Source organism: Pleurodeles waltl, chromosome 8 (assembly GCF_031143425.1).
Source record: "Pleurodeles waltl isolate 20211129_DDA chromosome 8, aPleWal1.hap1.20221129, whole genome shotgun sequence".
Taxonomy (NCBI): Eukaryota; Metazoa; Chordata; class Amphibia; order Caudata; family Salamandridae; genus Pleurodeles; species Pleurodeles waltl.
This window is the reverse complement of record NC_090447.1, coordinates 1,169,619,729-1,169,645,662: the sequence shown is the minus strand read 5'-3', so window position 1 is coordinate 1,169,645,662 and position 25,934 is coordinate 1,169,619,729. Positions and strand designations below refer to the sequence as shown.

The window sequence follows — 25,934 nt, the reverse complement described above, 5'->3', positions numbered from 1 at the left end:
TTCAGCACAGCACCTGCCCTGAGTGAGTCTGGAGAGGGGGCTCCTCCATGTTCTTTGCAAAGGGGCACCCTCTAGTTTCGTTACGTCACTGATTGCCACTGTGGTTCCTGACACTGAACAAAACTACTTTGTGTGCCAGTATGCTCCTTGTGGAAGAGAAGAATGCGATCACTCACAGTAAAGCCAGCCGAAAGAGAGAGAAATAGAATTTTAATAAAAACAAAATGTCTTTAACACCAGACCTAATTAGGGACCAAGACCCACATGTAGGTAGCTTTTTGCATGTCGCAAACAGCGACTTTCGCTGTTTGCGACGTGCAAAAAGCACATTGCGATGCACAAACCCAGTTTTGCGATTCGGTAACCTGGTTACCGAATCGCAAAACAGGTTTGCGACTCGCAATTAGGAAGGGGTGTTCCCTTCCTAATTGCGACTCGCAGTGCAATGTAGGATTGTTTTGCGAACGCGGGCGCAAACCAATTGCAGTTTGCACCCATTTCAAATGGGTGCTAACACTTTCACAAAAGGGAAGGGGTCCCCCTGGGACCCCTTCCCCATTGTGAATGTCACTGTAAACATTTTTTCAGAGCAGGCAGTGGTCTGCAGGACCACTGCCTGCTCTGAAAAAATGAAACGAAAACGTTTCATTTTTCGTTTTTGTAATGCATCTCGTTTTCCTTTAAGGAAAACAGGCTGCATTACAAAAAAAAAAAAAAAACTACTTTATTGAAAAGCAGTCACAGATATGGTGGTCTGCTGTCTCCAGCAGTCCACCATCCCTGTGAGGCCGCCATTCGCAAGGGGGTCGCAAATTGCGACCCACCTCATGATTATTCATGAGGTGTGCATTTGCGAAGCCCTTGCGAATCACAGATTGTGTCAGGGACACCATCCTACATTCGGATTTGCGACTCGCAATTTGCGGGTCGCAAATCTGAACCTACCTACATGTGGCCCCAAATTCTTAAAGAAAGTCACAAAAGTGCACCCATGGTATATGTCGTACCCCTATAAAATATTTGTGAACTGTATTTTAGCATGGGTAAATACGCATGTGTAGATTTGCTCATGTGAAAATCTATTGAGCATTTGCAAGTTCATTTTCCCTCCAGCCACTTTCTTCCCAACCCTGGAAGAAGTTCTAATTCTGCCATTGTCAGGAGTAAATGTCCAACCTTTCTTATTATGGGAAAATATTAGAGAGAAGCTGGTGAAGATCTTTAAAACATGCAGTTAGTAGGTTTGCAGACTCAAAGGCATTCCAGCCCTGGAACTATTGCTTACTGCTTCCTCCTGCCCCAGTATGCAGATCTGCAGAAAGGTGGAAAAATAAGGAAATTGCTACAGTAGGGATTGAAACTGCAAGTATTCAAGCCCTACTATGGTAGTAGCCCTGGCATAATCAGAGAGGCTATTATCAGAGCTCTTACATAATGAGATTGCTGCCATAATTTGGCGCCACACTACATGGCACCAAAGGGACAAGTAGATCTTTTTACAGGACAAGTAGATTTGAGAAGCAACCTGTCCCGTGGACAAGTAGATATTTTAATAAATTCCACACCCCTGATTATTATTGTATGTATATGTTTGATGGGTTTCTTCCCAAAGTAAACATTAATTAATATTGTTTTATAGGGCAGAGTACTAACAAAAATGTTTTCACCTGTTAACTGAACAATGGCCGTGACCTACTCACAGAAGGTTTGCTTATTTGCAATGCTACCTACACAGCTCTCAGGCACTTAGTGGCTCATGTAGCTACCTCGAGTTGTTCAAATAATGTATTGGAAGGTTGATAGATCTGTGTATGTGTTAGGTAAAATTAAAATTGGTTTTTGTTTTATGTGGAAGAATTTGTTTTTTCTTGTTTTTTGTTTTTAGCATTTCTAAGGTTGTAAACTAGAGAAGGACACAGTGAAATAAGAGTTTTGCTCATTGGCCTCCTCTCCACAGCTAGCTGGAAAGTAGACCAGCTTTCCTCCACAACTGTATATTTCTGTGCGTTGAAGTGTTCAGGTATCCCAAACATATAAGGTGATTTGTTCAGTTGAATAAATGTACCCATAATAGGGAACTGCTGTTACAAATATGCTTTTTGTCTTTTTAGGTTGGTCAGATCCTCTGTCTTTGTGCTCATTTAGTAAATGGTATCAGTCACAATGCACATTGTTTTTTAATTAACCAATAGAACATTGTTGTTCCAGTTCTTCTCCTGGTTTGCGGAATTACAGGCACAAATGGACCAAGATGAAGGCTCAAAGTTCAGGTATGTGTGGTATGGAGGCTGACACCTTCTATTCATTCTTTTGTCTCTTGTTATTTCATTTGTGAAGCGCAGAGTTGGGATTTTGATGCTGAAAATGCTAGGCGTGGTACTCTTAATAGTTGCGTTGCAGCTAGTGGTAAACAGGTTTTAACTTGTAAACAAAACCTTGAGGTCCAGCTGAAATCTTCTGTCTTATGGAAAGGTATTCATCTACACAGACAATTCAAACGAAGAAGAGTCATGGAGAAATCATATGGAAAATGGCACATTAAAAAAACAAGAACACTCTTAAACAGATTGCCATATGCCTACTAGGGTGCCTTTAAAGTAATAAGTATTCAAAGTATCACACCCGGGTATGTGAATAAATTAATATTAAAGGTGAACCGCAAAATGTGTAATTGTTCGTAATGTTAATCAGTACAAAAGGGAAACTGTGTAACATTGCACCAGTTTAAAGATAGCAACATGAATGATAACAGTACAATGTCCATAGAGTTGTTCATTTCAGTTAAAGTTTTATTTAATTAGTTAATTAAAACAACAGCAAATAAACTCAATATTATGCAAATTATAATAATTATTAATTATAATTCACTTAAACTCTGGCAGCAGACCTTGCATACAGAAATTTAAATAATTGTGTCACACAGGTGCAAAAAAATATATAAGCAATCTTATCCAATTAATCAGCATGGTTAAAATATATTTCTCTACGTAGATACATTTTTCTACACTCAACAGCTATCTAGAAATGTGCCTGAAGCTCCAGTTAGCCTCAAATCTGCCCCCTCTTTCCCAGTGCAGCGCCTACAATATTGCATTACTGCATGTACAGACTGTACTCTTTACCCCGAATTTATTAAGATATTATTGCCTACCATATATTTTATTAATTTCCTTCCATACGAGTCCTTTCAAAGTGTTATGTTCTGCTGGCCGCAGATGGTAACAATACTTTGAGACTTATGCCTTTAAGGCCAGTCACTAACTTACAGCTCCAAATTCTAACTAACGTTTGCTGTGGTTCTCATATAATATCTGTTTTACTGATGAGCTTTTCAAGGTTATTTGCTTATGATTACAAAAAGTTACTTTTAATATTTAACACATTCGAGTATGACTTCTATCATGCCATTGAAACGTGTACGAAAAGGGAAGCTCCCACACCTAGTGTATACAAGTATCCCCCAGCCTTTCATACCTACCCACTGAAATGTGTTTCAAACAATATGTAAATTGAAGTGTTGAAATGGGCAGATTTATAACCATGTGTATTAGCCATTCAGCAGATGGTATTTTAGCAACTTTTCTAATTTCTCGATGTTTAACATTACGTAAGGGACCTTATTTGTTGTTGTCGTGTTAAATGAAATGTTGAAAAAATATCCCTTGCCCTAACGTGTTGCGACCTGCTTTCAGTGTTTGTAGTGTCCAACCCAACTGCATAATGGACCTTAGCTGACTCTGTTCATGATGTAGAGATGACATGTCACTCTGTACTATGTCTATTGCAGAGGATACAATGTTATTTAGGGTGTTTATCCGGTCGGACAATGTGTTGAGCCCATTATCAACAACGGCTAATGCTTTCTGTAAATGTTCCTGATCTATTTGCCTTAATCGGGCAGCTGCTTGCTGTTGGTAAAGTTTTCAAATGTCATTGTATACTACATATAAGGAGCGCTTTCTGCGTTGTCTTCTGGGGCCTAACAGGAAATCCTGTAACTGTGTATCGTTGGACAGGAGACTGAGATGTACTTTAACAGCATTTAGTGAGGAACATTTCAACTATTGATGGCATAATTTTCCCACACTATATGTTGTCACAATACCCGAGTGTTCTGAGGACACATAGCGAGAGTCCGGCCTATTTGCTCTAGAACCCCTCGTGGAGTTTACACATCGTGTATAGCACCCATTGGTGTCTACCGGCCACAATAACCACCAGCCCTGGCGTGAAAGTGATGTGTTAAATGTGCCACTCTGGACCCATTCATCGAGCTGTTGTTCAGAAGCATTTACATATTTCTGCTACTTGCAAAATTTTGCAGGGATAGAATGCTGGGCGTATTCAATTCCTTAATTTTCGCTAAGCCTAAGCAACTAGTTTGTTGACTATTTAAAAAAATAAAAAATAAAAATTGGACAGGTATCAGGCACGCTCGAAATAAAGCTTAATTTTCCCTTATTTGCCAATTTTTTACTTCCACGCACACTTTTCAAGTCTGTCGACATCAAGCAGTACTCATAGCCTTCGATAGCCAATCGGGAAACAAAGGAATCAGAATAAATTAATTTTATGTCCGTCAATAATTTATGTTGACTTTCAATCACTGGTAATTTGAAATTATACGACTCAGCATTTTTAACATTATGCCAGAAAAATATGCAAACTTTCCCAGTATACGTTTTGGAACTCCCCACTGGAGCAGTCGGACAGTGTTCCCACTGTGTATAATTATAGATAGTCTTTTGGGGTACTTGCTCTGTGAATGAAATAATGCCCATAATAATTATAACAGAACATATCACCATAATTTTCTTTGGCTTGAAACACGTCTTCATTTTCAGGTACTGTATAATACTGTAAATCAGACATCACGGAATCAAAGCAATCTTTTCATGAACTAAATCCCCAGCTTTTGAAATCCAGCCGGTTGATATTACTGGAACATTCCTTATTCCCAAGGAGGCAGCAATTGCAGATGCGTTGTCATCATGGAACTGTTGTAAGTCCTGCAAGACAGTGACACGTTCATTTAGGTCAAAAGGTGTATGTGCCGCCTCCACACCAGGACCATCAAGATGTGGAACATACATTTGTGTTCCAAACAGGCATTTGTTTGAAGTAGTCCCCTCCTTCCCCCCAGGGACCTTCTAGGCAGATTAAGAGCTCTCCATACAGGTGTGTAAGCCAAAGACCCGTGCCTTATACTCTGGCTGTTAAGAATTGCTTTAAATCTCAGTTTTGTAGCTACTATTTCCCTCAGGATGAAATGGAGACGAGTAATGCAGTTGGACCCCTAACAAAGCCATGGCGTCCCTGAATGCCCTTGAGGCAAAAGCAGGGCCCTGGTCTGAGTAGAAAGCTGCAACAGCATATGTGCCGATAAAGACTAGCAAATCCTTAATAACAGTTCAAACGTCAGCCAAGCGTTGTGGCCCAACCCATACAAATCTGAAGCATGAATCAACAGCGACTAAGAAGTATATGTGTGCACTATCAGGCGCCAGGGAACCACAATGGTCCAACTACACACATTGTAATGGTTTGTTGGATGTAAGGAGGGGTGTCTGCGGAGGGCGTTTGATGGTGGATCCTTTTATTTGCTGGCAGATGTCTGTTTATAGAGACCTGGCCACCAGTAGCCTGCTTGTAACAACAAAATTGTAGCTGGCACACCAGCAGGGGCAGAAGCAACCCCTTCATGTGCTACTTTGATCAATTCAGGTCTTTGTTCTTTTTTTGGGAATCACACGATTTCCCACCACTGGTATTACTACTAGGACTGTAGTGAGGTATGGTATGCGATAGGAGTCTTTAGCAGGATATCTTTTGGTAAGGGCGTGCCATTAGCCAAAGCTTTCACAGCTGCCAGTGTTTCATCATCCAGTTTTGATCTAGAATGAGTTACTGCTGCAACAGAAGCCGTAGCTACTGCTGACTTGGCTGCTTCATCAGCTAAAATGTTGCCTGAAATGTGTATTCTAGCACGCTGATGTCCTATTGTATGTATAACATGGACAATGGGTAGCGCTTCTTTCAGGTATGCTACTTTCCTCCTCAGAACTCTGTGTTTAATGGTGTGTCCTGAATCTGTGAACACATTCTGGCACCAGTAATGCAGATATTCATTGAAGGACTGGACACAATAATGCGAATCACAGACAATCAGCGTCATCTGTTAAGGATCCATATGCTCCAGTGCCATCACCAGAGCCTTGAGCTCTGCAAGTTATGCAGTGCAGACCCCTAGGGTCTGTGTGTAAGTATGTTGTGGATGGAACTGGCCATCGTTCATGTATCCACTCACGACTGCGCAACCGGCGGAACTTTGATGTTTAGTGCCTTTAGCTGGTTGGCCTGAACCATGACTGTACAAAATTGCCTGATATTGTTCAATAGGCAACGCATTTGCTGAAACTGGATATTCAAGTTCATATTGCTATAACTCTTGGGTCTGTAATTTTGAGTCAAAAATATAATCAACCTCAGTAGCCGTCAGAGACGTTGCCCATTGAATCCAAAGTGGATGTAATGCTTTATCGTTACGAACACTAGCTTTGGTAACCGGCTGGAAGAGGGGATATGACAATGATACCTTTCCCCTGGGCCAGAGGTCTCTCTTTAATGACCACCATCTGAACAGGAGTGAGAATTTTCTCAGTGGGAGCAAAGCATTGTTCAACTGTAGAATACAAGTGTGATTTGTATGCAATCGGGATGGTCTTGCCCTCATTGAATGTCACATAGGTGAAACCAGTGGCACCAGCAATTACAGTGATGGACGAATTTTTTGTTGTTGTCCCGTGTAGGTACAGATGTTTTGCTTCAAGCATGTCTTTCTGTAATGCTCTGAAAATGCATGTGTTTTCGACCGTCCAGTATTTGCTGGTAAAGTCAGGACGTATTAATTCATTGTGTTGTGCATAATCTGGAATGTATGTTCTGCCAACATTTTAAACCCCAATAAGGACTGTAGCTTTTTTATTGTATTTGGTGGTTGTAATTGTGCACAATTTTTCATCCGACAATTTGTAGCCCAAGAACAGGACTCTAAGGAAGGCTATTTTTTTTTGTTAATTAAATTTGTAGCCAATTTAGGTAAATCCTACAACAATGCGGGCTACCCGACTTATATGTTGCATGAGGTCGTCGTCCGTGAGGGTCAGTGTCGTGTAAGATCAATGTAACACGAGCTGCGAATAGTCCTGGGCTGTTCCGAGCTGCGAACAGTCCTGGGCTGTTCTTGTACCCTTGTGGGAGTCGGCAGATTTTTTTCTGAATCTAAAGGACTGAAACTTGTTAAGTCCCTATTTTCAGGCACTATATTTTGGCAGAAAAACATGTTGGAAATATTCAGGGCCGTTTTTTTTCCCCCCACACTGTATTGTTAATAAGTGCTGTGTGCATTTTTGTATAGCAAAAGTGCGCATGTCACTATTTAAATGTCTATAGTCTAAAACTATTCTACATGAATGATCGGGTTTAGCAATAGGAAACAATGGATTGTTCATTGGTGAAACACAGAGTTTGATTACACTCTGGTACTCTAGTTATTTGAGGATTTCCCTCAGGGTTGATTCAGCTTCATTTTTTATTGGATATTGGGGTTGAAGTTGGGATTTAATTGTTATTGCACGATGGGGGGAATCTTCAGCTTCTACGTCCCCACCCGCCCCCTCCGCTCCGCTGGCCTCGCACTTGCTGCCGTCCCTCGCACCCGCCGCTCCACGGCGGGTGGGAGATCTTTCTCCTTCCTGGCGGCCAAGACCTGGAACTCCCTCCCCACCAGCCTCAGGACCACCCAGGACCACTCCGCTTTCCGGAGACTCCTAAAGACTTGGCTGTTCGAGCAGCGATAACCCCCCCTTTCCCCCCTAGCGCCTTGAGACCCGCACGGGTGAGTAGCGCGCTTTATAAATGTTAATGATTTGATTTGATTTGATTTAATCCCTTCCTACGTGACTGTGAAATAACGCAGGTGCCTGTGCCACTGCACAATGAATGGCGTGCATTTCCACAAGCTTTCTGGGAACAAGGGGCGAGAAGGAGTTCTCAATAACCTCTTCTCCATAAGGGAGATGACGGACAAATTCTGGTGGCCAATCTTTTTCGGCCAATAGAATATCATAAATGGTAACAACACAGTCCCAAAAGATATCGTCTTTTGTACGTTCAATGTCTCCCTCTAACAGTATAGGTACTCTATACACCCTGTCGGGTGTGGAGACACGCATGACTGCAGTCTCAACTTGTAAGAAGTCATTAGTTGCTTTTACCTCCAGATGCTCTTGAAGATGCCGGCAAATTATTATGACCTCTGGTGCTCTGTCTAGCTGAGGTGGGTAATGACACCTGCTTCTTTCTGTGTTAATTAACATGAACATGTTATATTTTTGACTAGGCAGGGATTCAGTCCTGATTTCAAAAGCAGTAACCAAACAGTGAATTTTCATCATTTAAATGTATTGCTCTGCTTCAGTTTCATATGTACTATGTCACATGTACTATGTCACATGTTTAAGTGCTAATGCTCTAGTATGAGGGTGCAAGATAAATATGTAACTATGTAGTATTTACTGATTTAATGTTTTCTCCTTGTAAACTAAAGCTGTATTTATGAAACAGTGCCGAATACCAATCCACCTATGTAAGGCCATGCCATTTGTTTGGGAGGCCACACCTCTTAAAACAGGTCACAGCTTCAAGTGTTTATTATAAGCTCTGCACCTTTTTCACTGCACGTAAAGCACTGTATACTTGCATGTTTTCTTCTAACTGTGCTCCTAGAATCTTTATTAACATCCTAGCAGAAATTGGGGTTGTTTCCTCACTCCTACTCTAGAATGCATGCATTCATCTAAATGAGGTAGAAACTGTCCCTTTTACATGTATTCTTTAGGCTTTTGTCTCTAATCTCTACATTTTTCTGGGTTATGTGTTTTCTACGACATACATGGGTCCCAACAGGGTCTCTTGTTTTTAAGCCTTACCTACCAGGCAGCTTTTAGCTGTCTGATTAAGAAACACCTCTTGTGGACCATACCAAAAACTTACAGTAGGCTTAGTGTTTGCCCAATGCTTACCTTAGTTGGCTTTATAGTCACTGTGATTTGTTGACTTCTTATTTGACAGTTGGCCTTCTTCTTATGCTTGTCTTTGGCCCCTGGAACATAACGATTGACCCTTCTTTTGATTGCTCTGTGTCGCTGCACCAGCTCCTCCCCAAGCTTATCCATTGCTTTCACTACACCTCCCTTGCTTTTCTTTATTTTTAAAGGATTTTTTGGCTCGCCCAGCCTCAAGCGCCTTTGTTGTTCCTTCGTCAACCCTATATATATATATATATATATATATATATATATATATATATATATATATATATATATATATATATATATGTTCGATGGCATGTGTAGCTGCAGATACACATTCTATGCATATCCATTCCGACATCTAGTATTGGGCTCCGAGTGTTACAAGTTGTTTTTCTTCGAAGAAGTCTTTTCGCCGTCTAAGTGACTCCTCTTCTCGGTTCCATTGCACATGGGCTTCGACTTCATTGTTAGATTGTTTTCTTTCCGCCGTCGGGTTCGGGCGTGTTTCCTCTCGCTCTGAGATTTCGATTTGGAAAACCTTCCTTTTCATCTGTATTGTTTCGATCACGTTCTCCATCTAGCATCGAACCGGTAGTACCGTCAGAAACTTAGTTTTTTCGCCCTTCGGGGCGCGTGTGCCCAACTTGGGCCTTTTAGGGCCTACTGTGTGGAAAGCCTGATGGATCGGACTCCATTCCGATTCTGCCTTCGGTGCCACGCAAATTATCCCTATACAGACCAGCACTCGGTTTCTAACTTGTGCCTTTCTCCAGACCATCCTAGGAAAACTGTGAGGCCTGTCGATTGTTTTGTTCAGAAAAGACTCTCTGAGATCGCAGAGCCTGAAGATTCGAAATGGCGTTGAAAAGCAGTGAACATCTCAACGTCGCTGAAGAAAAGCAGGCGCAGACAGCAGTCTCCATCCGAGACACAGACTCCGAACAGGAATCCGAGGACGAGAGACCCATCACAGCTGGCCAGCATGTGAATATGTCTGCCCCCACACCCCTGCAAAAAAAAAAAAAAAACATTCTATGGCCTTGGGTACACCACTGCCGGATGGCCATGGGTCGGCCTGAAAAAAGACTGTCAGCGACCGTCTTTCGGGGTCGGTGCCGAAAAAGGCCACTCTTCCGTCGATTTCAGAGTCGAGTAAATCTATCAAAGGCTCCATTTCGGACTCCAGTAAAAAAAATCAATCTTTGGAGTTGAATATTCGGCAGTCTGCTTCGGAGCTGAGACCTTCCACAACATTTTTGGTATCGAAAAAACAACAAATTTGGAACCGAAAAAATCCTCATATACAGAGGAACAAGGACTTTCAAAAACATTGAGAGAAACCCATAAAACCTCTGAGGAAGAGTCAGACATTGAGCCCATTTTACAAATTATGGATGAGAGACAATCCAGGAAACACACCCATAAAGACAAAAGAAGGATTGTTAATGCACCTCCTTTAAAAACAAAAAGAAAGCTGGCTTTCCAAGAGGAACTGGACACTGTACATCCACCAACAAAGATGCAAAAACAAAAGGAGAAACCAATACCTCTTCATACCTCTCCTCCTCATTCTCCACAGTTATCTGTCTCACCTCACACCAGCCCTCCACCAATGCCTTCGCCAACACACTAATTTTATTCACAAGGAGATATGGCAGACCCATGGGATCTTTATGACCCTGATCCTATCCTAGATAATGACCCAGATACTTACCCATCAAAACCATCTCCACCAGAAGATACCACTGCATACAACCAGGTCATATCCAGGGCTGCAGCTTACCATGGGGTAACAATGCATTCAGAGCCATTGGAAGAAGATTTTTTTATTTAATACACTATCTTCAACACATTCCAAGTACCAGTGTCTTCCAATGTTACCAGGCATGGTAAAAAAATGCAGACCAAATTTTAAGTGAGCCTGTAAAATCTAGGATTATCACACCTAGAATAGAAAAAATATATAAGCCTGCACCCTCTGACCCAGATTATATTACTAATCCGATGCCTCTAGATTCAGTGGTAGTCAGTGCAGCACGACAGAGGGCAAATAGCCAGTCTTCAGGAGATGCACCTCCTCCTGATAAAGAAAGCAGAAGATTTGATGCAGTGGGGAAAAGAGTTGCTTCACAGGCAGCAAATCAATGGAGAATTGCCAATTCTCAAGCACTGCTAGCCCACTATGCTAGGGCCCATTGGGATGAAATGCAGGATATTATACAGCATCTCCCAAAAGAACACCAGAAGAGGGCACAGCAAGTGGTAGAGGAGGGGCAAGCCATTAATAATAATCAAATAAGATCTGCCCTTGATGCTGCTGATACAGCTGCATGGAGCGTAAATACTGCCATCACAATCAGAAGACATGCATGGCTGCACTCCTCTGGTTTTAAACCAGAAATTCAACAGGCTGTACTCCTCTGGTTTTAAACCAGAAATTCAACAGGCTGTACTTAACATGCCTTTTGATAAAAAGCACCTCTTTGGCCCAGAAGTGGACACCACTATTGAAAAAACTGAGAAAGGAGGTTTTAAAGCACAATCCTCAGAGGCTTCCACCTCGCAAACCAAGCAACCACATTACACCCAGTATCAACGAGGTGGGTTTAGAGGAACATATTGAGGTCAATACTTTAGGAATAGATGTAAATTCCAAACCTCTATACAAACAACACAACCTAAGCAGTGACTTCCTTCCCTCCCTTCCACTCCACACATCTCCTGTGGGAGGAAGACTACAGCAGTTCCATTCTCATTGGCAAAATATCACCACAGACAACTGGGTATTATCAAATATCCACAATGGCTATTGCCTAGAATTGATACCCACCCCTCCAAACATTCCACCAAGATATCACAAGTTGTCCCCAGAACATACAGTTCTGTTACAACAAGAGGTTCAATCTCTTCTAATCAAACAAGCAATAGAATTAGTTCCACAGTCCCAACAAGGAACAGGAGTATACTCACTATACTTCCTATTTCCCAGAAAAGATGGTACCCTCAGGCCCATATTAGATCTCAGTCCCCTCAATCAATACATCTTGTTAGAGCATTTTCACATGGTAACTCTGCAAGATGTTATTCCACTACTGCACAAATAAGATTTAATGACTGCTCTAGACCTCAAAGGTGTGTACTTTCACATACCCACCCACCCAGCAGACAAAAATACCTCAGGTTTGTCATAGCAGGAAAACACTACCAGTTCAAAGTGTTACCATTTGGCTTAACAACAAATCCAAGGGTGTTCACAGAGTGTCTAGCAGTAGTAGCTGCATACTTAAGAAGACAACACATCCATCTCTTTCCATATCTAGACGATTGGCTAATAAAATCAAGCAATCTTACACAATGCCAAAACCATACTCGTTATGTGATAGAAACTCTCCACACACTAGGGTTTTCTAACAACTACGAAAAGTCACACCTTCAACCAGCACAACTACAACCGTATCTAGGTGCTATCCTAAATACTCAACCAGCTCTAGCGTATCCAAATATACAAAGAATACAAGCTTTCCAAAACTTAATACCACGCGTACAGCCAAATCAACAATACACTGTAAGATTTATCATGAAGATTCTAGGAATGATGGCATCTTGCATAGCAATAGTACCACGTGCAAGATTAAACATGAGGCCCTTACAACAGTGCCTTGCACTACAATGGTCACAAGCACACGGTCAACTACAAGATCTAGTGTTGATGGACCGCGAAACACATATGTCCCTTCAATGGTGGAATCGCAGCAATTTAATGAAGGGGCGGTCATTTCAAGACCCTGTGCCTCACACCAGAATTACAACAGATGCATCAATGATCAGTTGGGGAGCTCACCTAAACAATCAAACCATTCAAGGTCTATGGGATGTCAAACAGAAACAGCTACACATAAACCAGTTAGAATTATTAGCTGTGTTCCTTGCCCTAAAGGCACTTCAACCTCTTCTCAAACAGAAGAATGTTCTCATAAAAACAGACAACATGACAATCATGTATTATCTCAACAAACAAGGGGGGACACATTCATCTCAGCTGTCTCTGCTAGCCCAAACAATTTGGAAATGGGCTATTCACAATCAAATTCAACTACTAGCACAATACATTTCAGGAATAGACAATCAGTTGGCAGATCTCCTCAGCAGAAATCACCAACAAACGCACGAATGGGAGCTTCACTCACAAGTACTTCAAAAGTACTTTTGAAAATGGGGAACACCAGACATAGATATATTTGCAACGAGCGAAAACAGAAAATGCCAAAGCTTTACATCCAGACACCCACATCCCCTATCCAAGGGCAATGCTCTGTGGATCAATTGGTCAGGGATATTTGCTTACGATTTCCCCCTTCTCCCACTCCTTAAATTTCAACAAATTACGTCCAACGTCTCTCAACATGATACTCATTGCACCAGCATGGGTACGCCAACCCTGGTACTCAACACTATTATACCTATCTGTAGTACCTCACTCCAAACTCCCAAACAGACCAGATTTGTTAACACAAAACACAGGTCAGATAAGGCATCCAAACCCCAATGCTCTCAATCTAGCGTTTTGGCTCCTGAAATCGTAGAATTTAGTTATTCAAATCTTCCATCAGAATGTATGGAAGTAATTAAACAAGCACAAAAACCTACTACTAGACAGTGCTTTGCAAATAAGTGGAAACGATTTGTTTACTATTGTCAATCTAAAACCATTGATCCACTTATAGCATCTATACAAGATATTGTATGCTATTTGTTTCATTTACAAAAATCAAATTTGGCTTATTCATCCATTAAAATACACCTTGCTGCAGTATCTGCATACTTACAAACTATTCAACATACTTTTCTATTCAGAGTTCCAGTTATCAAAGCCTTCATGGAAAGATTAAAACACATTATTCCACCCAGGACACCACCTGTTTCTTCATGGAATTTAAATATTGTACTTAACAGACTCATGGGACCACCTTTTGAACCCATGCATTCTTGCCAAATTCAATTTTTAACATGGAAGGTCTCCTTCCTTGTAGCTATTACTTCTTTAAGAAGAGTTAGTGAAATACAAGCATTCACTCTTGAGGAACCTTTTTTCCAAGTGCACAAACATAAGATTGTACTACGAACAAATCCAAAATTTCTACCAAAAGTAGTATCTCCTTTTCACATCAATCACACAGTGGAATTGCCAGTCTTCTTTCCACAGCCAGATTCCGTGGCAGAAAGAGCTCTTCAAAGCCTAGATCTCAAAAGAGCTCTTGTGTATTACATAGACGGAACAAAACAGTTTAGGAAAACAAAGCAACTCTTTGTTGCTTTCCAACAACCACATACAGGCAATCCTATATTGAAAGAAGGATTAGCAAAATGGATTGTTAGATGTATACAAACATGTTATATCAAAGCAAAGAGGCAACTCTTGATCACTCCTAAAGCACATTCCACTGGGAAAAAGGGTGCACAATGGCTTTATTTTTTTTAGGAAACATTCCAATGGTGGGCATACGTAAAGCAGCTACATGGTCAACCCCTCATACATTTACAAAACACTATTGTGTTGATGTGTTTTCACAGTAACAAGCTTCTGTAGGCCAGGCTGTCTTAAAAACGTTATTTCAAACAACTTCAACTCCTACAGGCTAGCCACCGCTTTTTTGGGAGGACTAACTGCTTTGTAGTCTTTGCATAGACAGTGTATCTGCAGCTACACATGCCATTGAACGGAAAATGTCACTTACCCAGTGTACATCGGTTCGTGGCATGTAGTGCTGCAGATTCACATGCACCCTCCCTCCTCCCCGGAAGCGTTTAGTCATTTAAGTTTTACATTTGTACATATGTATATACATTTACATTTGCATGGACATATCTTTATGTTTCTATACTCTATCACTCCTTTCTTCACCCTCTGCGGGAAAACAATCTGACAATGGAGTCGATGCCCATGCGCAATGGAACCGAGAGGAGGAGTCACTCGATCCTGTGACTCCGAAAAGACTTCTTAGAAGAAAAACAACTTGTAACACTCCAAGCCCAACACTAGATGTCGAAATGGATATGCATAGCATGTGAATCTGCAGCACTACATGCCACAAACAGATGTACACTGGGTAAGTGACATTGTACATCTGTTTGTGGCATGTAGTGCTGCAGATTCACATGCTATGCATATCCATTTCGACATCTAGTGTTGGGCTTGGAGTGTTACAAGTTGTTTTTCTTCTAAGAAGTCTTTTCGGAGTCACAGGATCGAGTGACTCCTCCTCTCGGTTCCATTGCGCATGGGCATCGAAAAAAAAATATATATATATATATATCTATATCTCCAAATGGCCCCAATCAAAGCGCGCTCCATTAAGTCTGTGCTCGTGTCAGGGACGGGCCAACCCTGTAATTACCTTCTCCACCAATTGACACAAAGTCAAACACGGCACACACAGGAAACCTTGTGTTTGAAGAATTTATTCTTCCAAAAAAGAAACCCAAACTTCACCAACGCATTTCAACCACCAAAGGTCTTGATCACGGACACACACACACACACACATATACACCACCCTCCACCAAGCAACCCAAGCCCCCCCCCTTCTGTTGCATACTCACCCCTTGTGGTCCTTCAGGTTTTTAAAAAGGTTTTTGGGAGGATCTGGCAGCTAGGTCACTCTGTATGTCAAAAAGCGCTTCCACACAAGTAAAATGTAAGTTGTTTTATTTATCGATCCAAATCAGCAATCTTGGATGAATAAAGAGAGAATGGCTCATGCATCATTTCGTAGGTGCGTACGTGCCACATGTTTTTGTGCATCTTTGCACATTTTTTTCACCTGGCCCGCTCCCAAGGTGCACTCCATTGCAATATTGCTTTTTGCCAATGCTATACAGAATCCACAAAAATAAGTGACAAAGCTTGATAGATCAAAAAGTGTAACCTATTGGCTTACCCAGTGCAGGGAACTGTTGCCATTTGTCTTGGAGTCATGTATAAAATAGATTTACATGTGCTTCCTTTTATACTTAGAAGACAATCTTGACTTGATTTTTCATCGTGAGCATATTAAAATACTTTTGTTTTTTTATGTGTTGCGGTTTTGACTGATTTTTTATAATATACAGAATAATTGATGCTCAACCGTGAGCTCTGCTTTCACCCAATCCATATACCTCAGAAAAACTTTGGGGATGAATGCGAAGGATTATTGAGTAAGAAATCCCTCATAGTAGACTTAAGTTAAATAATATGCTTGAGCCAGTTCGAAAAGTTTTGTCTAACCTGCTTTTTTGTTTCCTAGAGAGATGAGGGATTACTTGTCAGGATTTCAGGAGCAGTGTGACGCCATATTGAATGATGTGAACAGTGCTCTCCAGCACTTGCAGTCGCTCCAAAACCAATACCTTTTCGTGTCCACGAAAACTGGTACTTTACACGAAGCTTGCGAGCAACTTCTCAAGGAACAGGTAAAATCTTGTTTGTCACTTTTGTTTTTTTTAAGATGCCAGATTTATAAGTTGTGATTATATATGATAATGGGGTGCCCAATTTCCATACGGAATTCCTAGTTATGAAGCATTTTTTTTTACACATTTTTATATAGACATTGAAAAACAGGAGAGTTTGTCATTTAACCCTTTATACATTCATCCTGGGCACCTTTTTAAAAATTAGATGCATGTTAGATGCATGTTAGATGCTAGGCACTGTTCTGTTCACCGCTACAAATTCAGCCCTCAATATCAACTGGACCACTCTTCCTTGTTTATCAACCTTCTTGCAGTTAGTCCCTTATGATTGCCTTCAACAACCATGTTAATTAGTTAAGAAGGACTCTTGCTTGTACAACCAGTAGTTCAAACCTGATTTTCTTTCATCTCTGTTCCTTGAGTGGTGGTAATTGTTTATAGCACTGTTAAGCTTCAATCTCCTAATGAGGCATTGCAAATCAATCCAGGAAACTCCCCTGTTCTACAGCAAAACCATAATTTAGTGACACAAGGAAAATATGTTTATCTGTAACACTATCTTTCACTGAGGTTCTCCTTACCACTTGGATAGACTTTGAATATCTTCCATTTTGTAAGGCAGTACCACAGATCGCTTTTTAAAAAAAAGTAATCTATTATGTGATTTGTTTGCTAACAATAAAGAGGCAGTTGGGCCGTGTATTTTTGTTTCTTAATAACTAAAGGAAGTTGATTACAACAATGTGCATCACCAAAGCTACAGTCCTTGTTATTTCTTAGGAATTAATTTATCAAATATGGTGCGGTTCGGTGTGACTATTGGAAACACGCTCTTTCTGAAGAGGTACTGTTTCTGAGAAGTAAGCTTTTTCTTCTCCAGGCAGGGATCCTTCCAGATTCATAAACTTTGAATGTTTCCGTTTGCCAGCGGTTTGAGGGCTTGACTGATGAGAATGGTTTATCTGAACACATTTGAAGGAATATGATCTACTTATAATTCTATTCATGCTTCTAAATAGATACAGCTGTTGGCAAGTGTGTCTAGTTACATAGTGCTGTAATTGCTAATTTCAGTCAAACGTATGTTCATCAGTGGGCATGCCACAGCAATCCCTTCCCTTGTAGAACGTTCTGTTCCTCATCCCAGTAAGGGCTTTGTAAACCTTCTGCTCATATATAGGTAACAATCCATCTGGAAATGAGTTGCTTGTAAACCAGTGGCAATCTAGCAGTTTTTTAAGTAAGATACAAACGGGTGTTTAAGAAGTATAAGCTTCCTCAGTTTTGTCTAAAAAATACCTTACTCTCATCTCGACTTCCAATGTGTCACTTTTACTCCCCTTTAAAAGCCACAGTGAGTGGGAGTGATTTTTTAGTGCTTGTTAAGCTCTGACATTGTTTTTGTATCACTTTTTTATTACTATCTCTATAGGTCTGAAATACTCTTTGGATGGTTGAGTAAATTGCTATTCCGTTCGCTATGCATGTTAGGCGGAGTGTTGTTCTTTTTTTTTTTTTTCTTTTTTTTTTTGTAGTCTATGTTGAACAGTTTTGGTATTGTGTATAAAACTTTAAGATACGCACCAAACGTGTTGTGGTGAACTTAAAGCAGTGCAGATGCATTGTATGTAGTGGAAAAATGTTGAAGGATAGGACACATTTGCATATACCTACCATAATGCCGTATAGAGTTTGCATCTTCTAATAACTTTGTATGTTGATTTGAGGAACAGTGCTGGGTCTATCCAGCGTTGGCATCCAAGTATGACTGTAGATCCCATAGTATGGAGTCTGAAGGGTCCAACCAGATCCAGAGATGGTACAGTCCAAGAATAATCAGAAAATCCACAGCAGCGGGATCTCACATTCAATTAATCACTTGTAAAGGACAGCTTATCACCTGTGGGGTCTTAAGGTGGTATTGCGGGCGTGCTGCTCACTCGAAAAGCCAGGTATTGAGATCCTTCCCGAACTGCTTCAGCGAGGTGGCCAGTCCGAGGCGGAGTGTGAGCGTGTTCCATAACCAGGCTGCGAGATAAGAAAAGGATCTACCTCTAGCTGTGCTCTTCCTGATATCGGCGATGGGGGTGAGGACGAGTTGGGAGGATCGGAGCTGCCTGGTAGGGGTGTAAAAGGTCAGGCGGTTGTTGAGGTAGGCTGGTCCTATGTTGTGCGGTGCCTTGTAGGTGTGCGTCAGTAGCTTGTGGGAGATGCGATTGTTGACCGAAAGCCAGTGCAGGTCTCTGAGGTGAGCTGAGATGTGGCTGTGGCAGGGGATGTCAAGGATGAGTATGGATGCTGCGTTCTGGATTCTCTGTAGTCTTGTTTGGAGCTTGTTTGTGATGCCGGCGTTGCTGTAGTCTGGTTTGCTGTTGACAAGCATGTGGGTGACCGTCCTTCTTGTCTCAGTGGGGATCCACTTGAAAATCTTCCGAAGTAGGTGCAGGGTGTGGATGCAGCGGGATCTCACCACGTTCTGCATAGCTTGGAGGGTCATGCAGAATGTGGAGTCCTGAATGATGATGCCCAGGTTGTGTGCGTGGCCGGTGGGGCGTTTCTTAGGGCGTTTGGCAACCAGGAGTTGTCTGAGGCAGAGGGGGTGGAGCCAGTTATGAGGATCTCTGTCTTGTCCAGGTTGAGTTTGAGGCAGCTTGTTTCCATCCAGGCGGTGACTGCTCTCACATTTGCAACCCTGAAATAATTCTATGGACATCACAGTACTGACTTTGGGGGTTGAGCTGGAAACAGAGATGGCACAACTTAATGATAATTGTAGACCCAGAGTAGTGTTCAGCAATCAGCACTGACCCCACCGCTGTTGGGCCAGCTGAGATGGCGCAGCCCAAAAATCAAATCATAGCAGCCACTGTACTGGATCTCTAGGGTCTACCCTGGGGTAGCGATGGCGCAACCCATGTTAACAAAAGGACCACAGTAGTAGATTCATGAGTCCACCCAGAAGAAGAAACTGCACCATGCAGTGAAACAAGAGCCATCGCAGTAGTGGGTATATGTGGTTAACCCTGAAGCGGTAATGGCAGGAGCCGCTTGCGAGGGGCGGGTGAAGATGATATTAATATAAAAAAAGAAAAAAAAAATTACCTTCATTGTCACCGCTGCTATGCTTCTCTAATGCAGGAAGGCTACAGGGACGGGCTCCCACCCTGCCCTGTTGCCAGTCCTGACGCCGCTCAGAGCAGCGTTTGGATTGTCTGAGAGCACCCAGCCAGGGCACTCCCAGGCAGACTGGAAGCCTGTTCAGGCTCTCTCTACCCCGGCAACTGTGTTGCTGGGCTGGAGAGAGCCTACTGTGCATGTATGTTTGGCCAGCCAGCCAAATATACATGTGTAGTGAGGGGGAGTGCTGTGCACTCCCCCTCAGTGCTAGTAACAGCCTATGGCCCCGCGTTTTTACTTAAAACGATACTACACATAGTTTATTAACGTTTTTAGCAAAAGGTTTGCATCAGCAGCGACTGTCCGCCCTAGCAGAGGAGTCGCGCCTCGGTAATGGTGCTGCCTGGGGATCTCTACAGATAACCAATGGAGTGGAATGTAAGTTCACACAGGAGAAAGGGGTGATGTTCAATGTGTAGCACATGCACCACATTATTAGTTGTAACTGTCCATCACCCAACAGAAAGGTAAGTCGAGCACTAGTGTCTCTAATGTTGTTGGACTCAGTATCTTAGATTTAGTCGTATTAACCTTCAGACTCAAATTGACTGATTCAGCTAGGAATTGGGCAGTACGTTTTTCAGAGATTTGGCAAAACCAGGACATCTGCCAGTGATTATGATATTAGGAGGCGGCAGGAAGATTGGTGTGGGATGAAGTCATGGAGCCGCAGGATGTATCAGTATAAACATTTCAATATTATTTTCTAACTTTGGAAACCACTAAAATGTATTCTATTTTTTTGGATCACATATATGCGCCTTACTCCCCGGCAGCTTTTTATTATCAATATTTCTTTTTTTAAAAATCTTTTGACGAAGCGTCAGGCCTAAACGTTCATCTACTTGCCTCAGTTGCATTCTCAAGAGAAATGAACAACATTCGTTGACAGCCTTAAACTTTAGTAGTAAGCATCTAAAACAAATCTGGCTCATTCCCTTCAGCATGAAACTAAGTGCATAAGGTATTCAGTTCAAGCCTACTCAGATACATTAAAATTCAAGATGGCGCCAGAAGCACAGTTATACGGTTTATTTTCTCCTATTAATAAGAATTTCACTAAGTTGTTTGTAACCTTTGTGAAATAAGCGCTTACTGTTTAGATCTGTGTTTAAACTCGGTTCACCGGTTGAAAAAGGCAGAACCTTTCAGAGGCTGGGAAATGGAACACCGATCCGTAACTAGTATTACGCAGCGAGTAGCAGTTCACTTTATTGTGTGCTTTATATTATGTGATAGTGTAATTAGTGTGTTGCCTGGGTGTGCCCATTTCTCTCTGGGGATGGAGTACTAGGATGTTAGGTTATTTAAAATGAGTATTTTAAATTATTTCGCAGGTAATAACTGTACCTTCTATATTTCTCTATGTTCTATTTATTTCTTTTTTAAACATAGTACATTACTCATGTAGCTGTAGTGGCGGTCTGGGTGGATGGTTAGGAGGATATATGTTAAAAAGGAACTGGGGTGGACATGTGGTATGTTTGTAATGTGGCAACTAATTATGGAAGATAGCCATTAATTGTTAAAATGCATGAGTTAGCTATGATTGTTATTGCTGCAATAACTCAGTATTAACCCCTGCTTTCGTATTTTGTTATTTTGTTTTTTTCACAGTCTGAGCTCGTTGATTTGGCTGAAAACATTCAACAGAAACTTTCATTTTTTAATGAATTAGAGACTATAAACACTGTAAGTGTAACATTTAATTTGTCACGTATTTCATATTGTTAACGTATTAGCACCTCATTGCCAAACATTTTTTTAACCTTTCTTTTTCAGTTTTATTGAACAACAGACAGCATTATGGGGTGCAATGTACATAATACTAGACATATTATGCTGGGAATATTTAGCGCTAAAATACTAAACACTCAATTAGTCTATCGTCCTCACATTCCAGTACAGGACCACATACCCTGCAGGCATCTGGGGTACCCTACCTACAACTTGGGCACAACTCTTCCCTCCCTTCCATACAAATGGCTCATCATCCTCCGCTTTCACACTGCCATCACTGTCTGTAGTCTCCGTTTCTTCACGTGGCCTCAGAAATGTATCACGCACACGTCCGTCCATTCCTTAACATCATCCTCCAGCTTCTCATCCTGCCGTTTTTGCTTTATATAAACCTCCTCGGCAAGTGCCATTCCTGTATATCCCTATGCCACTGCTCAACTATGAGTGCATGCTGCCCCATCCATGTGATGGCCACTCTGCGCTGGGCCAGAACTAGTGCCAGTTGCAGAGATTTATAGCTTATCTTCTGACCCTTTGACCTCTGAACATGACCCAACAAACAAGATATTGGTACATGATCAATACGCAAGTGTGTAGTCTTTTGGAGGTCTGCCACCCCCTGTGCCCAGAAATCTTGTACTGTCCGGCATCCCCGCGCCAGGTGTATAAAGTTCGGCCCACAAACATTACAGCCCAGATATCCAGAAGGGTGGAGAATATACGATGGAGAGTCTCGAGAGTCAGATACGACCTATGCAGGAAATTGTAACGTACTAGCTTAAAGTGGGCATTGCATGATTCCGTATGTGTTTGTCTGCAGATACTCAACCACGTACTGTTGTGCAATGTGGAGTCCAGGTCTGATTCCCACGCAGCTCGCACCCTAGGCGGTAAGCCTGTCGGGTCCTCTCTCATTACCCTATAAAGTTGTGTGAATAAATGCCTACCCCCCTCCACAGGTACTTCCGGGCCAAATTAAGAGTCTAATAAGACACCTCATTCTTCAGTTTTTTTCAAAAGTGCTCGTCTTCCAAAGATGTTTTGCATGGATAATGTGAAGTTGGTGGGTCCTGCCTCTGTTGTCCCAGGACTTTGTTCCGAGATGGTTGAGGGGTGTCTTTTGTCTTGCATGTTCCCAAGATCACAAACAACTCCTAAGGGAATGTTCACACCCTTAGTAAAATGATTTACATGTTCATTGCTGTCTGACCACAGAGACCTATTTTAGGTGTTCTATTGGACTCTTGAAACTTTGTTATTCAGAATAGATGTGTTTGTGGCTCATAGACCTTCTGCTGTAGAGTAGTGCTTAAGGATCTCTTTCTTAAATGCAGATTTCCCATTGATGGAATAGGAAAGAACCTGCTAGGGTGTGATTTCCAACATTGTTATTACTCTGTTGCTGAACGGTACATAAGCGCAGTACATAAGCAGCAGAAACGACAACATGTCTGCTGCTCTGCCGCATTCTTCGTGAACATCAGTTGCTATTGGGATGTCAAAGATTATTATCCTCTTGATAGCTATGACATATTATTGTATCAGGTTGTTTTTTTTCCATAGTGATTTATGATACCCTAGCATTGCCTCAAAGGGCTAGGAAATGACAGGAAAGATGAAAAGATGGGCAAGAGAATGAAAAAGAGATGACAAGGCAGAGAGAAAAATGAAGGTGTAGGAGTATTAAACAAAATGCGAATATCTCTGAGCAATGGTCAGTGGTGCTTTGTGGGTGGCTGATCTTAGGGGTTTGATTGGAAGGCACACAGATAAGGAGATAGCCGGAAATATAATAGGAAGGGAGGGCAAGAGGGAACAGAGGATGGCATTCGTGTGGATAAGAGTAAAAGGAATCCTAACATCACAAAAATTACAGCATGATGTTAAAGAGATATTTGTACAGGACAGAGAGCGAAGCCCTGAGAGGGGGTGGGTGCATGACTTCTCATGCAGGATGACCCTCAAAAATATATTTAAATATGGACACAATGTGACAGGGCCCTGTTTTGACCTTCTGGGATGACTGAGTTTGAAGAGGAGAACTCTGCATATGTTAAAGGTTTGACTCTAGCACCTGCATTGCTTTAGTTTTGTCTGGAGTAGTGTTACAATGCTCTAGACCTTGCATTATGTTGTGTAGTAGATGCAGAGAGCCAAAACATGCAGGTTCAATCTAAAGTTTTATACGTGGGGATTGTTTTAACAGAGAGTCCTTTTCCTTATTCTGGCCTGCATTATGCATTCAGGGTAGCACTGATGGGTAATAGCAGGCGAAAGATCATATAAGAGAGTGGTGTGTTTTTGAGAGGGTGAGCTGGGAATGTGAACATATTATGGTATAGTGGCCGTTAGTGATCCTCTGTTCTATTTATAAGCAGTTAGTCTCCTGACGGTCTCATTTCTTCACCTTGACTAACCATTGTAAAGCTATTGTAAAACAAAGTAAATGTACTGTGTCTTAGAAATGTTTCTATAGTTGCCAAGTGACAGGGTGGCAAAATATACATTGCTACTTCTGAATTGTTTTAGTAGTCAGGATTGTTGCAGTTCGCACCCACTCATAAGTAGAAATATCTCATTAATACAATTAGTGATTAAAATCAGTCATTTTCTAATGTAATAATAATAATTATACACAGCCTACACAAAATGCCGACATCAGGATGGACAACATTAGTTTATGTAATTTCTTATAGTACAGCACTTCGACAGCAGAACCCTTTATGCGATGCAAGAGACACCAAACCTTCATAACTTTGTGCAGAAGACTGATTTGCATGTAGGTTGTTGTCCCAAAACCAGGGCGTGAAGGTTGATCATTGAGGATCAGGGTTCATTATTTAGGACTAAAATGCAGGGCAGTGCTCTGTCGCAGAACCTACACTACTGTTGGTCAATGTTGTTGACATTTTGGGCCACTGCTTACTAAATAACCTTCAGTTAAGTACTTTGAACAGTACCGTGTTTATTTGATGCAGTCTCTTTATTGCAAACTTGCTCAGAGGTTCTCCTTTTTAAAGATACCACTCTTGCCTGCCAATACCGCAAAGTACGGAAAAGGGTAGCTCATTGGTTAACAGTATTTCACGCCACACCATAAAAATATTTACATTTAAGAAGTGTGCATGTCCGCATGCTCCGCAGGATCTACAAGTGGATTCCAACAGACACAAGAATAACAGTAACACAGGCCCTCGTCAGCAGCAGGCTAGACTACGGCAACGCACTATACACAGGCATCCCGACAAAACACCTGTGGCGCCTCCAACGCATCCAAAACGCACCCGCCCGACTGATCCTCAACGTACCTCGCCGCAACCACATCACCCCCCCACCTGAGAGAACTCCACTGGCTCCCCGTTGACAAGAGGATCACATTCAACCTCCTCACCCACGCACACAAAGCACTCCACAACACCGGACCTGCTTACCTCAACAACAGACTCAACTTCTACATCCCCACCCGACAGCTCCGCTCAGCAGACCTCGCACTCGCCACAGTCCCCCGCATCCACCGAAAGACATCCTGAGGCAGATCCTTCTCCTACCTCGCCGCCAAAACATGGAACACTCTCCCAACCAACCTGCGACTAACCCAGGACCTACTCACCTTCAGAAGACTCCTCAAGACCTGGCTCTTCGACCAGTAGCAGCTCACCCCCCCACCCCCTCTCAGCGCCTTGAAACCCTAACAGGTACTTAGTGCGCTTTATAAATATTTTGATTGATTGATTGATTGATTGATTGATTGATTGAAGAAGTCACAGGTTTTGAGCAATGCTTGAAACATTCTCATTGATGTTTAAAGGAAGCCTTCATTGTGTATTCTGTATTTTAATAAGGCTAAGAACATTATATTTATTTACATTGCATGTTTGTTTATTGATTTCACGTAGTCTAATACATACAAAATTAAAGCCTTTTATGACAATTTCATTAATTTGTAACAGTACTTTGCTTTTTTCATAGAAACTAAATTCTCCCACATTGTCTGTGAATAGTGAAGGATTTATCCCAATGCTGGCAAAGCTGGATGACTGTATAATGTATATATCATCACATGTAAGTAATCCTTAACAATGCATTTTAAAATGTCTGACATTTTTTATTATCATTATATTTTTACTTGGAGAAAGAAAAAGTTTATATACTTGTCCTATTTCAGATTTTATTGTAAAGTATTGCAATACAGTTTATTTTTAGTATTTGGGGTCTGAAGAGGTTATCACACTGCCATCCGATCTTTATCATAATTCACTACCCATAGAATAATTGCAGTGGGATGCATGGAAAATATTTTAAATTTTATTCAAATACAGTGCCTTACAAAGTGATTATTCTCTTCTTTTATTATGAATAAACCTTATCATAGGGATCTCCCTTTCCTCCTGAGGCCTGTCTAATATGCCACACGCCAGTGACAGCTGAATCATCTTGTTTACTGAGTTTTGGGATGCGATATCCTTG

At 41.6% G+C, this 25,934-nt stretch overlaps 1 protein-coding gene across 2 annotated transcripts in view; it reads left to right on the top strand.

Moving 5' to 3' along the window:
• The window catches only part of COG3 (component of oligomeric golgi complex 3), a 291,820-nt gene that overhangs the window by 27,899 nt on the left and 237,987 nt on the right, over positions 1-25,934 (top strand). For both annotated transcript variants that reach the window (XM_069205406.1, XM_069205405.1), the window contains exons 3-6: positions 2,209-2,270; positions 16,382-16,547; positions 21,345-21,419; positions 25,437-25,529. In XM_069205406.1, coding sequence (XP_069061507.1) covers positions 2,209-2,270; positions 16,382-16,547; positions 21,345-21,419; positions 25,437-25,529 — 396 coding nt within the window. The remainder of the gene's footprint in view (positions 1-2,208; positions 2,271-16,381; positions 16,548-21,344; positions 21,420-25,436; positions 25,530-25,934) is intronic.